Source organism: Salmo trutta, chromosome 30 (genome assembly GCF_901001165.1).
Source record: "Salmo trutta chromosome 30, fSalTru1.1, whole genome shotgun sequence".
In the NCBI taxonomy this organism is placed as follows: domain Eukaryota; kingdom Metazoa; phylum Chordata; class Actinopteri; order Salmoniformes; family Salmonidae; genus Salmo; species Salmo trutta.
This window is the reverse complement of record NC_042986.1, coordinates 8,876,933-8,891,895: the sequence shown is the minus strand read 5'-3', so window position 1 is coordinate 8,891,895 and position 14,963 is coordinate 8,876,933. Positions and strand designations below refer to the sequence as shown.

Below are 14,963 nucleotides of genomic sequence, written 5' to 3'. Positions count from 1 at the left end.
GAAGAGAGAAAAGCACCACTATGACTACAGGGTGTAGAAAGAGGGTGTGTTGTGTGTGAACATGTGTGCTTACGTGTGCTTGCTACTGACACTGTGGTAACGTGAGAGTATGTAAGTGTGCTTACTGGGTATTTAAAATGTTGTAGCTATCCAACCATGTAGAATGGAATGGAAACCAATCCTCTCTATGGCTTCCCAGCACGAGTAACAAGACCAGAGGCAGCTTAGGTAAAAGGAAGTAGTTAAACAGGAAATAGAATTGTGGCAAGGAATAAGCAAACAAAATTAGTCAGAGAGACGCTGGGATTTAAGGCTTTTGCCCTCTCTGACCTCACAAGATACAGTTAGTCTCTCTGTTCTCTCCACCTCTTCCCTCTACAGCAAGAGATAGGAGTGTGGGTAGTGGAGAGAGGAGTGATGGGAGAGGAGGAGAGAGAAGTGAGGGGAGAGGAGGGGAGACGCGAGGAGGGGACAGGAGTAACAGTTACCGGGCAATGTCAGACAGATGTCTCTGTGGCGGGAAAAACACAAGCATGGTCTCTCATAAACCGGTGAAGAACTTTAACAAGAGGGTGGTTATTTTAAACATCACAGTCCCCCCCCCCCCCCCCCCCCCCCCCCCCCCCCCCCTTGTTCTTTCGCTACAGCTACTTTCCTCACATAAAATTGTGTGAAGTATATCGCTCGGCATGTGCAGTCCTCTCCCCCAATTGCTGTGTACTTAGGTCCTGGACGCAAACCAAGCCGTTATGATTCCCTGTCGAACTCACCACACATGCCCTCTTTGTTTAGATTGCTCTGGAATCTGCTACACCTCAACCCGGAGTTACCACAGGGATTTACTGCACCACGGTAACTGACGTAAATGACTGGATGTTGTAGGATAACAGAAAAGCCTTAGACAAAATGTTATATCAACCTGGAATAAAATCGTAATATGTGTGAATAGTTTTAATGTAGTATCAATACACTGAATATCGAAGAGTATAACTAGATGTATGTTTTAGTGTAGGAGATAGTGGCACTGCAAGAGAACTGGGGTGACCTGCCAAATAGTGAGACCTGCAGTATGGCAACCGTGTCCATAAAATGGGAACCAGTGCCAAATAGTGACACCTGGAGTCAACCTTGCAACCTATTCTGTTAGCCTAGGAGGTATACCTATGTTGACAAAGACTAAAGACATTGCCCTGCTGTGGCAACATGTGACAAGTGTGTAAAATAATCCAATATCTTCCTGTCCAAGTTTACAAAGGTTTTCCCATTCAATATGACCTGCATCTAGCTGTGTACCATAAATTGAGGAGAAAACCTTTAAAGCTGCAATATGTCACATTTTGGGCGACCCAACCAAATCCACATAGAAATTTGAGTTATAGATCTGTCATCTTCATTGTAAGCAAGTCTTAGAAGCAGTAGAGCTGTTCTATGTGCACTATTTCTTTGCTTCCCGTGCTTATCATTTGCATCTTTTACTTTTGCGTTTGTACACCTGCTTCAAACAGCTGAAAATACAATCTTTTTGGTTATGTAAAATATATTTCACAGCGGTTTACATGGTACAATGATTCTCTACACTATACTTGCTTGCATTGCCACATAAATTTAAATTAGGTGAACTATTAGAATTTTAACAACCAGGAAATGGCGGAGCGATTTCTGCATAGTGCATCTTTAATATAAGGCCACTACAAAGGGAAATGTATATCAGCTCAGAAAACCAAAATGTAAATAATATATATAGAAATATATATTTATGCTGAAGTTACTTGCAATTTGAGGGAAGAATGATTTATGCAACTGTTATAATCCAATGGATGGAAGGAGAGAAAATATGCTATCAATCGTCATGTCAGATCATGATTTCATTGAACTGTTATTTTGTTTATTTCCATTCATGTAAATTACGCAGATTTGTCGACGCCGGGAAACAGAATTTGTTAGAAAATTGGCGAAACATTCTTCTTTCTTCCCTGCAAATAAAGGGCAATTCCATCCACTTTTCAACCTCATTTTCAATATCTCCAGCACAATAACAATGTCTATGAATGTGAAAACGGCGTATTTCCTACGTTTTGTAGAAACAAATAGAGTTTAAAAAGTTCTACCATGATGACATCATCAACATTTTTAAAACCTTTTAAAACAGTGATTTTCAAACACTACGAGATGCGTGGTGACGGGGCCTGGAACTCATAGCAGGTTTTGATAATCACTGTTTTTCTTACTTTTAATCCTAGCCTGTGATGTCAAAATATTTTTTTAGGAGCTTTCTTCGTGTCTTTTTAAGCACGGATCTCAGAAATGCACTGTTTTCACATATGTTGACACTGGTATGACGCTGGTGATAATGAATATGAGGTTGAAAAGTGGCAAAATTGCCCTTTAACACCTGTTTTTGTCATGCACTGAATATTACCATTCTGGTTTATGTAAATACAAAAATATTTATTACTGTGGATGTTTTATACTGTTATAGAGAGAAGTAAACGAGTAAAACAAAGAATTGTAGATCTTGTTCCTCAAAGATTTAGCTTTACGTTGTTTTGTATTGTATAATAGAACAATAAAGTTTATATTTTCAATTAAGTTGGCATGGAAATCAGTTCATGACTCCCCTGTATGTCACTACCTGTGTATTTTTCTCCTTGGCAATGGATGCCATTTGCTGGTCATATAGTTTCTGTGCTTGAGATGATATGTGAGAATAAAGGCCCATCCTTGGGTGTCCCAGCACTAATCCCATTACATACAAAACGCAGCAGTAGCCTTCCCACAGACAGTACACACACACACACACACACACACACACACACACACACACACACACACACACACACACACACACACACACACACACACACACACACACACACACGCAGACACACACTTTAAACCCCTCCTATTGTAATATCAAACCCTGCAGTGCATCAGCTCTCTCACACACAAACTATACATCCCTGCCTATCTACTCCCTAACTCCCCTCCTCTCCACAGAAGGATCCCAATTCCTGGAGACCATGTCACATAGCTTAACTATTAAATAGGATTTAAACAGCACCAAATGTTTTGCTTCATTTACTTAATGTCGGAAAAAAATTATGAAACAATAGAAGAAATAATGAAAGACTGCAGTCGCCCCCCTCACCCCTCCACCCCACGCTCCCCAGCCCCCTGGCAGTCAGGCCTTAGCTTAACCACAAGAGCTTGGAAGGCACCCTGATAGTTTCCCCCAGCCTAACCCAGCCCACCGCAGCACAGCAATGGGCTAGAGGGTCAGCCAGGCCGAGCGTCTGCCAAACACTCAACTGTCCTGTCCAACAACACACACCCGCACCCTAAAGGACCAGCCATGGGAACACAGGCAGTGTTACTGAAGGGACAGACAGACAGACAGACAGACAGACAGACAGACAGACAGACAGACAGACAGACAGACAGACAGACAGACAGACAGACAGACAGACAGACAGACAGACAGACAGACAGACAGACAGACAGACAGACAGACAGACAGACAGGGAAAGGAGGAGAGCAGCAGAGTACGGTAACATAGGGTCACGTTGGAATGCAGTGAGGAGAATATGGGAATACGAGAGAGAGAGAGAGAATGAGTGCGAGAGAATGTCTTTATTCTTTTGGGACTTTTGTAAGTGTAATGCTTACTGTTCATTTTGATTGTTTATTTCACTTTTGTTTATTATCTAGTTCACTTGCTTTGGCAATGTTAACATATGTTTCCCATGCCAATAAAGCCCTTAAATTTAAATTGAATTGAATGAGAGAGAATGAGATAGTATGAGAGAGAATGAAAGAGAGAGCGAGAATGAGAGAGAGAGCCTTAGAGAGAATGAGAATGAGAGAGAGCAAGAGAGAGAGATACAGAGAGAGAATGAGAGAGAGAGAATGAGAGCGAGCGAGAGAGAGCGAGAGAGAGGGAATGAGAGAGAGAATGAGAGAGAGAGAGAGAGAGAGGGAGAGAGAGAATGAGAGTGAGAGAATGAGAGCAAGAGAGAATGAGAGCGAGAGAGAGAATGAGAGCGAGAGAGAGAATGAGAGCGAGAGAGAGAATGAGAGCGAGAGAGAGAATGAGAGAGAGAGGTGGTGGGTAAAGGGGTCTGTCATCGTGGGAGTGCTGAGGAGTCGGTGAGATGGAGGGTGAAGGGAGAGAGGAATAGAAGGGTCTGTCATCGTGGGAGTGCTGAATAGGAGGGTCTGTCATCGTGGGAGTGCTGAGGAGTCGGTGAGATGGAGGGTGAAGGGAGAGAGGAATAGGAGGGTCTGTCATCGTGGGAGTGCTGAGGAGTCGGTGAGATGGAGGGTGAAGGGAGAGAGGAATAGAAGGGTCTGTCATCGTGGGAGTGCTGAGGAGTCGGTGAGATGGAGGGTGAAGGGAGAGAGGAATAGGAGGGTCTGTCATCGTGGGAGTGCTGAATAGGAGGGTCTGTCATCGTGGGAGTGCTGAGGAGTCGGTGAGATGGAGGGTGAAGGGAGAGAGGAATAGAAGGGTCTGTCATCGTGGGAGTGCTGAGGAGTCGGTGAGATGGAGGGTGAAGGGAGAGAGGAATAGAAGGGTCTGTCATCGTGGGAGTGCTGAGGAGTCGGTGAGATGGAGGGTGAAGGGAGAGAGGAATAGAAGGGTCTGTCATCGTGGGAGTGCTGAGGAGTCGGTGAGATGGAGGGTGAAGGGAGAGAGGAATAGAAGGGTCTGTCATCGTGGGAGTGCTGAGGAGTCGGTGAGATGGAGGGTGAAGGGAGAGAGGAATAGAAGGGTCTGTCATCGTGGGAGTGCTGAGGAGTCGGTGGTAGAGGGGCTGCTGGGTTGGGGGACAAATGTCACACGTGAGATGGGGTATGGGTGGAGGGGTGGAGGGGGTGTGAAGTGGTGTGAGAGGGCATTGGGAGAGGTAGTGTGGTTGGGGTAAGGGGGTGTGAAGGGGTCTGTCATTGTGGGAGTGCTGAGGAGTCAGTGGTAATTAGCTCAATTAGTGACAAAGGCAGTGTAATAAATACCGACTTAGTGTCTGGGTCCCTGCTGGCCTCTCCCCGCGCCGCCTGCCATGCCGCCCCGGCCTGACGGACAATTCATTAAACCGACAAAATACCCCACCGTCCAGGCGTGACGCAGCGAGTTAGCCCCCTACTGGCCCGACCCATTGTTCTAATTGTCTGGGCTGGAGTCACTTTGTGATTCTCCTCCTCCTCACCCCCTCTTCTCCTCCTCCTCATCCCCCTAACACTCTACCCCTCTCCCCTTCAGAAAACCCATAGAGTTAATGCCCTCTACCTAACTCGCTGTAAGTAGGTGATCGGCAGGTTGTGAAAAAAAAAGTGTTTCCATGGGTTTGGGTGGGGGGGAGTGGTTGGATTAGGGGATGGAGGGAGGTTGCCTGGGAGTGCTGGGAGCAGCAGTGATTGGAATGCAGGAGAGATGAGTCCAGGAGCCTTGGATGCGGGACAAAGCGAGAGTTAATAAGGAAAGATTGAAGGGGTTTGGCGACAATGGGCCGCCACCCGAGTCGAGATAAAATTGCTTCCGCGGATTATTGGGGAGAGGGTGTGAGGTTTGTGGGGTGATAGTTTGTGTTGTCTTTGTGGATGTGTGTGCGCATGGTGTGTGTATGCGTATGTGCATGCATGTATGTGCGTGTGTTTTATTCAGAGTGTCTTGGATTGATGGCTGCCCCTCTGGTTGGGTGGGGAGCAGAGGACCGGGAGGAGGCTAGCCGGCTGTTCCCACAGTCTGTTCTGCTGCCGCCACCTTTGACACATGGCTCAGGGCTCTGCCAGGCGGGCGGCGGGGAGAGAGCATGGTGGGAAACCAACACAACAACAACAGGAGTGTATTCACTGGGAACCAAACAGAAAAAAAACTGAACGAAACGGGGAGGGGAGTGTTGGTTTCCCAAAGTTTTTTTGCTAAACGTTTCGCAACTGTTTGCAACTGTGTGCAATAATGATTACAGCCCAGCTCAACAGCTCCTTGCACAATATAAATCCAGTAGCGTCTGAGCAGAGCAGACCAGGCAGCTAGGGTAGGAAAGGCAGGCACCTAACAACACTAGGGTAAAAAGAAGAAGAGGAGGTGATAGGACAGAGAGGGAGAGGTTAGAGAAGAAGAGGAGGTGATAGGACAGAGAGGGAGAGGTTAGAGAAGAAGAGGAGGTGATAGGACAGAGAGGGAGAGGTTAGAGAAGAAGAGGAGGTGATAGGACAGAGAGGGAGAGGTTAGAGAAGAAGAGGAGGTGATAGGACAGAGAGGGAGAGGTTAGAGAAGAAGAGGAGGTGATAGGACAGAGAGGGAGAGGTTCGAGAAGAAGAGGAGGTGATAGGACAGAAAGGGAGAGGTTAGAGAAGAAGAGGTGATAGGGCAGAGAGGGAGAGTTTAGAGAAGAAGAGGTGATAGGGCAGAGAGGGAGAGGTTAGAGAAGAAGAGGAGGTGATAGGACAGAGAGGGAGAGGTTAGAGAAGAAGAGGTGATAGGGCAGAGAGGGAGAGTTTAGAGAAGAAGGGGAGGAGATAGGACAGAGAGGGAGAGGTTAGAGAAGAAGAGGAGGTGATAGGACAGAGAGGGGGAGGTTAGAGAAGAAGAGGAGGTGATAGGACAGAGAGGGAGAGGTTAGAGAAGAAGAGGAGGAGATAGGACAGAGAGGGAGAGGTTAGAGAAGAGGAGGTGATAGGACAGAGAGGGGGAGGTTAGAGAAGAAGAGGAGGTGATAGGACAGAGAGGGAGAGGTTAGAGAAGAAGAGGAGGTGATAGGACAGAGAGGGAGAGGTTAGAGAAGAAGAGGAGATGATAGGACAGAGAGGGAGAGGTTAGAGAAGAAGAGGAGATGATAGGACAGAGAAGGAGAGGTTAGAGAAGAAGAGGAGATGATAGGACAGAGAGGGAGAGGTTAGAGAAGAAGAGGAGATGATAGGACAGAGAGGGAGAGGTTAGAGAAGAAGAGGAGATGATAGGACAGAGAGGGAGAGGTTAGAGAAGAAGAGGAGATGATAGGACAGAGAAGGAGAGGTTAGAGAAGAAGAGGAGATGATAGGACAGAGAGGGAGAGGTTAGAGAAGAAGAGGAGATGAAAGGACAGAGAGGGAGAGGTTAGAGAAGAAGAGGAGGTGATAGGACAGAGAAGGAGAGGTTAAAGAAGTAGAGGAAGTCGGGAGAAAGAAAAAAAGAAAGAAGAGAGAGTAACAGGAATAAAGGAGAGTAGAGAAGGGATAGAGGGGGGAAGGTAGAGGAGAGTAGCAGAGCAGAGCAATTTACATTTACCCATAATCCTCTTGATGGAATTAACTCCTTTTATAACTGTCACTTCAATTAGTGTCCCCAATACCTGAGGTTAACTAATGACTCTGTGTTTCCTGACTGAATTACTCTATTTCCCATTTTTATCCATTAAAAATAACTTAATTCAAACAATACGCTAATACGCCTTTATAGGACCCTTAGCTCTAGGGAACAACTTAACCGACAACACTAGGGCCAAGAGCCATATAAAGTTAATTGAATAATGCCACTAATTAAGTAACTTGATAATTGGCCAAGACAAAACCACACTGGTCTGGGACCGTCCAATAAGGACTAACTGAGTGCCACTTTTTAAGAGAAGGGAGTGTTTTCCAACAGAGCACCTCCACTGTTGAAGTGTTTGAGTGTGTGTTTGTGTGTATAGCTGCAGGAAGTAGGAGTGTGTAAAAATCAGATTTTCTTCACAAATGTAGTGCACTGGCCCTTTACTAGTCCTGTATTAGAGGACTGATATAGCCAAATCCCCCCCCCTCCCCCCCAGGAAAAAAATTGCAACACACCCAAAGTACTCCCTGCGACTATGTATGTGTGCGCATAGGCCTCTGGTCAAAAGTAGTGTACTATATAGGGAATAGGGTGTCATTTGGGACCCAGGCAAAGATAGCCAATGATATGCAGTGGGGTACTGTGGGGTGGAGAAAGAGTGCTGATGCGCCGCAGGGTTTGATATTACAAGAGGGGGGGTTAAAGTATGGTCTGTGTGTGTGTGTGTGTGTCTGTGCGTACCTCTCTGTGTGTGTGCATGCATGCCAGTCTGTGTGTGTGTGTGTGTGTGTATGGGGATGGCAGCTGGGAAGCAGACACAGTCCAGAAGAACTGCACCCTAGCAACTGCGCTTTTCAGCAGATGGCAGCTCCGCAGCAACAGCCACCCTACATCACAATGGCCCCTGCCTGGTAACATCTCCATCACTCCATAACCTCTGGCACGGAGGATGAGATATGGATGGTGTTGTTGGGGGAATGACAGCTTCAGAGGGAAAGCAAGACAGACATTCAGTCCTCTTCACCACTCCAGACAGACACTGTGAAACCACTGTTTCCCGTGAGTGTGTGTGTGTGTGTGTGTCTATAACCACTTTTTCCTGTGTGTGGGTTTGCAGTGCACAGTGAATCAGAGTGGGAATGTGGACAAACCGCTAGGCCACTGTGAGAAATCAGTATGATGTCTGTGGTCAGGCTCAGTGCCTCGGCCCTGGTGGAGAGGAGAGAGGTGGACTGAGGAGTAGGGCAGTTAAGGTAGGAGGGAGGGTTGGTTGAACTCTGTGGTGTGTGTGTCTGGCATGACTGCTGTAATAATTCATGGGGCATTTACCGGCCCCCACACATACAGACCATGACCCCTTGATTATCTCTATTGGCTTGACGGGACGGGCTGCTCCTTCCCAGTTGGCCTGCTAGGATCTCATTCAGATGAAATCATCTTCTAAACCACAGGACTGCTGCAGAGATAGAGTCCTCAATGACAACACAGCCATGCTCGCTGAACAGACTTCACACAGCCTGCCTTGATGCTTGCTGCTCCTAGGGTGGAATAGGGGCCCCGCTTTAAGTATTGTTTGGTACGAGGACAGGAGTGACAAAGCAATGACGAGAGGGTGCCCGACATTGTAAGAAATAAAGTATCTCGACGAAACATGCAATACTGCATTGTAATTGGAATTATTAAAAAAGGCACGTCTCTATACGTTGATCATTTGCAGACGTCTTTGTGGTGAAAAACAGCGACTAAGCCTCCAACGGTAAAACATCACGATACATTCTAGAGATTCTCTGGTGTGCCATCAATGTCAATCTTCTGTTATGGAAGGCGATTACATGTGCGTGTGTTTGCATTGTTCATGGACATCCGGCAGATACCTTAACAACTAGCAACTTTGCTAAACGTGAGCTCTGAGTGGGTAGAGTCCATATGTCAAAATAGCATGTGTACTCCACCTGTCTATCCAACTGTGGCTCTGTGTCTACCTACAACCTACCTTATCAACAGGGATCGCACAAAGGCTGGGATCATTCAAATCTGAGTATATCAGTGGGACATTGTCTACATGCAACCGTCTGCAGTATATAGCTAGAGACAAAGAGGGAAAATGGGGTGTTTTTGGTTTAATTAGAACAATAGTGGGCGAGGGCTCAGCTCTGACACACCAGCACAGGAATGTTTATTTGCTGCAGTTTAGGAGCAATGGTGGCTTACGGGAACTCTGACACATTCCTGTGTCACTCTCTCACTCTCTCTGACACACGCACGCTCATGCCCGCATGTGAGTGCGCACACACACACACACAACCACCCTGACCCTTCTAGCTCCTTTGCACAACCACGAGCACACACCTAAACACGTAATAAACGTGGCATCTCAAACATTAGACATCCTAATCTGACATTTCTGACATCACTATCAGACATTGTGATACTGTGACTGACTTCCCCAGAAGACGCTAGCACAGCAATGACTCAGTGGGAGATGTTTAATGTATCATATCATTGACTACACACTCCAAAGCAGGAGAGAATTGCCCACGAGTGTGTGTAACCAAAGACACTTTTGGTGTAACTCCGTATGACTGTGCATTGAGTGGGTGTGAATCTGATGGTAAGCACCTTTTTCATCAGTAAGTCTAAGTTCTCTGGTCCCATCCGTTCTCCTCGCTGAAGTGTCTGGCAGCCGGCCCCTGTAAAGAAGACATTTCTTTTGGCACCGGGTTTCTAACGGCAGTGACACAGGGGACAGCCAACCATAGGAGCCACACATCTTCCAGTCAGCATGCATGCTGAGAACTGCTGCTTGCATAACTGGCCCTCCTCCAACACATACACAGGAACGAAAGCACATGAAAGCAGACATCCACACAGGCAGCCTCACATACACACACAGAAGGAACGTTTACACACACACACACACACACTCCCTGCTGCCCCCACCCTTTTCTCACTGCTCTGCTCACCAAACTCTGTAATCACTTCCAGACGCAGTGTTATCCTGTCTCAGCCTGGCTGACAATGAGGGAAAGTCCCAAATGGCACCCTATTCCCCCTATGCACCATCCATGGGGCTCTAGTCAAGAGTAGTACACTACATAGGGAATATGGTGCCATTAGGGATGCAAGCCAAGGTTTGCACCCTCCAAATGTGTCCTCTCTCTTTCACCAACTTTATCAGGGCCAGGACTCAAGTTACTTTAATATCAGGTGATATAACCTACTGATGCCTAATACTGTGACATGTCAACATTGCAATGGCCTAGCCCTAACCAGTTCTTATGTAGGCTATCCTAAGCATTTATGTGAGAGTATAATTTAAATGTTTTGAATATAAAACTGTTATGAATGACTAACAATTGCTGTAAAGAAAATGCCGTCAGTGTAATGGCGATTCCCGCCACTTTCACAGTTCATGATGCATCCAAGTAGAATTTGCTTTCAGTAGATTTAGTTAGATGATGTTTCCATTTGTTATATAAAGTTCAAATACATTTTGTTAAGCGCCTACCGTATAAATGGGCAGTAGATGTGTAATCCATGCTGTTCTAGTGAGACGGTAAGAAGCGCTCCACATAGTTTTCAAACCGACCGCGGTCACCTCTCACCTGTTCAAACCTCTGGTTCAAACACTTCCTCATCACCTGTGTACCTAGGTCATATGATCAGTGACCTATCACCCCGCGTGAGCTCCTAGAAGTGTATTTCTTTGCCCTAGTGCAAAACAAGTTCAAACTTACCTCGAGAGACAACATGCACACATACATGACATTAGCACAAAAGCGGCCAGAATGGTTCCATGGTGTGCGTCAACACCGATTGCTGAAACAAGACTTTCTCACTGTCCCACAGCACTTCCCAAACTTGGTTCTTGGGACCCCAAGGTGTGCGCGTTTTGGTTTTTGCCTTAATTTGATTCAAATGATCAAAGCTTCTTCTTCAATGAAGTTTAACGGCGGTTGGCATCCAATAAATGTTGCATTACCGCCACCTACTACACTTTGCTTCAGTTGTTTTCCTTTCTAAGAAAAAAAACAACAACAAAAAAATGACAACAAATACCTTACCATCTAACACTACACTCACCAAAAATTATAAAAAGTACCATATATTTAGTCCTACTTCAGGCCAACAGCCTGAAAGGATGGGACATCACCACTTAACACACCCTGTAATTCTTGCACACCCAAATACCTCTCTGCAGCTGCCACCACAACCTCTATTTTCTGTTACTTACATTCCATCCCTGCAGTACAGTTGATAACCATTACTATAAATGCCAAAAATCCAAATTTACTGAAACATATATCACTTGTTGGTTTATCCCTCTGTACTGGTACATATCTACTACTCACACCACTCCTCTCAGGATCCCTCCCCCTTGACCCATCTTCCTCTGCTTTCTTCACTGCCTCAGCATATGACAACTATTGCACTACTCCAACCCTGGAAACCTCAATCTACCCAGCCCCATGGGCACCCTTACAATTAACACATACCACTATTATCAAAGCTTGATAATTAGTTGATTATTTGAATCAGCTGTGTAGTGCTAGGGCAAAAACCAAAACGTGCACCCCTTGGGGTCCCGAGGACCGAGTTTGGGAAACCCTGCCTCCCCCCTCTGCTGTACCAGCTCATAAACCAGTCAATGCCGACATCTAGCGAACGTCCACACAAAACGCACATGGCATCTGCACATGCGCACTGCTCCCCTGTCGGACGGAAAAGACGCATGAATTTTCCTCCCACTTCCGTCTCGTTCTCTTTCCAGCCTTCCATGCCACGATGGTAAGAGCTCGTCTGATTCTGCTACAGGCCCAGCATGTTCAATTTAAAATACACACTAAAATACACCGCCGAATCTGTCATTTATTTTGTAGGAATTCATCATATGTAGTCCATTCTTCATCATTTGGGTACAAAAGGTGTTTCTACGTGGTATATTACTTCTAAATATGGTTCGCTAACTAGCCACAGCACACGCGCGCTAACGTATGTGTGCTCGATAGCCTGCTATGGGTCGTTTGTTGGAAATCATGCATCTAAGCTGTTATCTTATAGTAGTTAGGTGCATAATCCGTTTTAACATGTCCTCAAAGCCGTTAGAATAACTCGATAACGTTATTAACATTAAGAGGACCTCAACTAAGCCTACGAAGTACCCGTTTTTCCAAGGAGCTAGTAGGCTTCGAGTTCGTTCGTTGTCAGAATTATGTGGCGCAGATGAGTAGGGAAACAAGTATCTATGTATGCGGGTGTTTGATGTTTAACACATTTCCCCAAGTATTGTAAGTTAGATCAGATCTGTGGGGAATGTACGTGACATGATCTGTTCGGGAACGTTCTGTGGGTAAAGGTATCTATAGTCATGTTGCAGGCTCACACATTGGGTTCCGTAGCTACCATGAAAATAACTGGACATCTCATCCACCTCTCCCCAGACTAAGAAGAGAAGGAATAACGGCCGTGCCAAGAAGGGTCGTGGACATGTCCAGCCCATCCGCTGCACTAACTGTGCCCGGTGTGTGCCTAAGGACAAGGCCATCAAGAAGTTTGTCATCAGGAACATTGTCGAGGCTGCTGCGGTGAGGGACATCACAGAGGCCAGCGTGTTTGACTGTGAGTAGCTGCTGAATGATGTTGTCAAACATACAAATATCTACGTTTTTGTGTTGGCAAATGTATGTGCATGTATCTGGTGCATTGGGAGGATTATGCTGGGGGGAATGTGAAAGTATCGGGATAGTGATTTTGTATTTTTTCCCCTGTACACATGAGGCTGTATTGAATGACTGACCTAGACTACAGTGGCTTACAGTTAAATAAAAATTATAATAATTTAAATGAGTACTGTAGTATCAATATTCTGGCCCAGCTGTGAGGTGCCATTGATCTGACCTTGCCCATATTGTTGTCCCCCCTCTAGCATATGTGCTTCCCAAGCTGTATGTGAAGCTGCACTACTGTGTGAGCTGTGCCATCCACAGCAAGGTGGTGAGGAATCGCTCCACCGAGGCCAGGAAGGACCGCACGCCACCACCTCGCTTCAGGCCCAGTGTAAGTGATAGACCCGTAACTAGGAGCTAAAAGGAGTAAACGGCCTCAGCAGTGCACCTCCCTTAATTAAACTACTGGAAGTACTGCGTTGGATGTGATGGCAGAGATTATGGGACGTGTTTGGTGGGATTTTACATTCCAAAGCCGTGTAGCCTAAGTTAAATTGACCTCCGCTAGTTAGTCGATTGACAAACTAAATTCATTGATTTATAAACCTGAAAGCATGATCTGAATCTTTCCCAATTCACCTAGTCTGGATCCTGGGACAGGAAGTTAAGATGGTAGACAAAGTGAAAGTATATTATGAAAGCATGTTATGAATATTTGACTAAATATTTTTTTCTCCCTTCTAGGGTGGTGCCCCAAGACCACCCCCAAAGCCCATGGGTTAATGTGGTGGACTATCTGAAGGGTTACTGTCAGTTTTATGTGAAAATAAAAGTGATTTAACTGTACATCAGAAGTGTTACATTTGTATACCACCTTGGGAGCAGAATATCTGAAATACTGTATATTGAATATGCCAATTTAATGGAGTCAGAACATTAGCATGTATTTTTAATGGACACAAGTTGAACAGAGCTGGGTTGTATAACATAATTTGATATCAAAAGTAACACTGATTTTAAAGAATGAGGCAGTTTCATGTCTTATCTTGAGGTAAAGTTTTCTTTGTCACATTACATTGGTCACAAAATTAAAACTGAAATTCAGTGACAGGCTAATGCCTGGAATAAGGGCAATTCCACAGTATGACACTGACTCAGATTTTTCACTGTCAGTGGAAATTCAGACTAGGCGTTCCCTGTCAGGAAAGTTGAATGGTTTAACTTTGCACTCATTGGATTTTGTTTGAGATGCTCAGGTTTTTAAATTTGTTACCAGAGGTGCATGAAGATGGCAGCCCCCATGCACTTAATACGATCTCCATGTTTTGCTAAGTCGGCTGTATTGTACATTGCTCTCGTTACTCTTGTATGATCATTAGCAGAGTATACATGATCCCAATTTTAGCTTAACGCAGCCATTTTAAAAAATCTCAAATTTGATTGTGCTGATTTATTGGCATAATGAACCATATCTGGCACCGTAGTTTGAAAACATTGGCTAATGTTAACGAAGATGAACTAAACCAAGAAATTACAGCCCGTCAGTCATGGTGGGCAGAACAAGCACGAGCTACCGCGATCCTATTGGAACGTTCTAGCACACATTTGCATATTCCCGTTAGGGAACGCCTAGTCTGAAGTACGCATGTGCAAAACCTGAATTCGCATTTACACTTCTAATCAACGCGATTTTTTTAAAGGGTAAGTAAGGATTTACAAAACTTAATCCACTCTTCGTAACATATTTTAGTTTGGGGAACAGAACTATTGAGAACATTTGCAGAATCTCGGCCAAAATCCATCTTCCACTGCCGGTCACTGGGTCAAGCGGATGCTTCACATTTATACATCCGGTGAAATATCTGTTTCATTATTCCGTCTGTGGTGTTAAAACAATGTCAATCTGCGATATTTATGCACGTTCGCTATTTTCTAGGCAAATTATAACAATTTCGCGGGTGACAATGTATTGGTCGCGGGTTTTTGAACTACTAAATTGCACCGTG

General features: G+C 45.3%; 1 protein-coding gene across 1 annotated transcript; it reads left to right on the top strand.

The window, feature by feature from the left end:
* The first annotated feature begins 12,007 nt into the window (after positions 1-12,007).
* rps26 (ribosomal protein S26) lies at positions 12,008-13,803 on the top strand. The gene is made up of 4 exons (XM_029722529.1): positions 12,008-12,079; positions 12,733-12,910; positions 13,218-13,348; positions 13,702-13,803. The coding sequence occupies exons 1-4, from the start codon at positions 12,077-12,079 to the stop codon at positions 13,738-13,740; spliced, it is 351 nt and encodes a 116-aa protein (XP_029578389.1). The 5' UTR covers positions 12,008-12,076; the 3' UTR covers positions 13,741-13,803.
* The last annotated feature ends 1,160 nt before the right edge of the window (positions 13,804-14,963 follow it).

What these genes read in the sequence shown, in the direction of transcription:
- rps26 (XM_029722529.1), top strand. An exon ending in AGAGGCCAGCGTGTTTGACT is followed by an intron (nt 12,911 to 13,217) that starts GTGAGTAGCTGC and finishes TCCCCCCTCTAG; the next exon opens with CATATGTGCTTCCCAAGCTG. An exon ending in CACCTCGCTTCAGGCCCAGT is followed by an intron (nt 13,349 to 13,701) that starts GTAAGTGATAGA and finishes TCTCCCTTCTAG; the next exon opens with GGTGGTGCCCCAAGACCACC.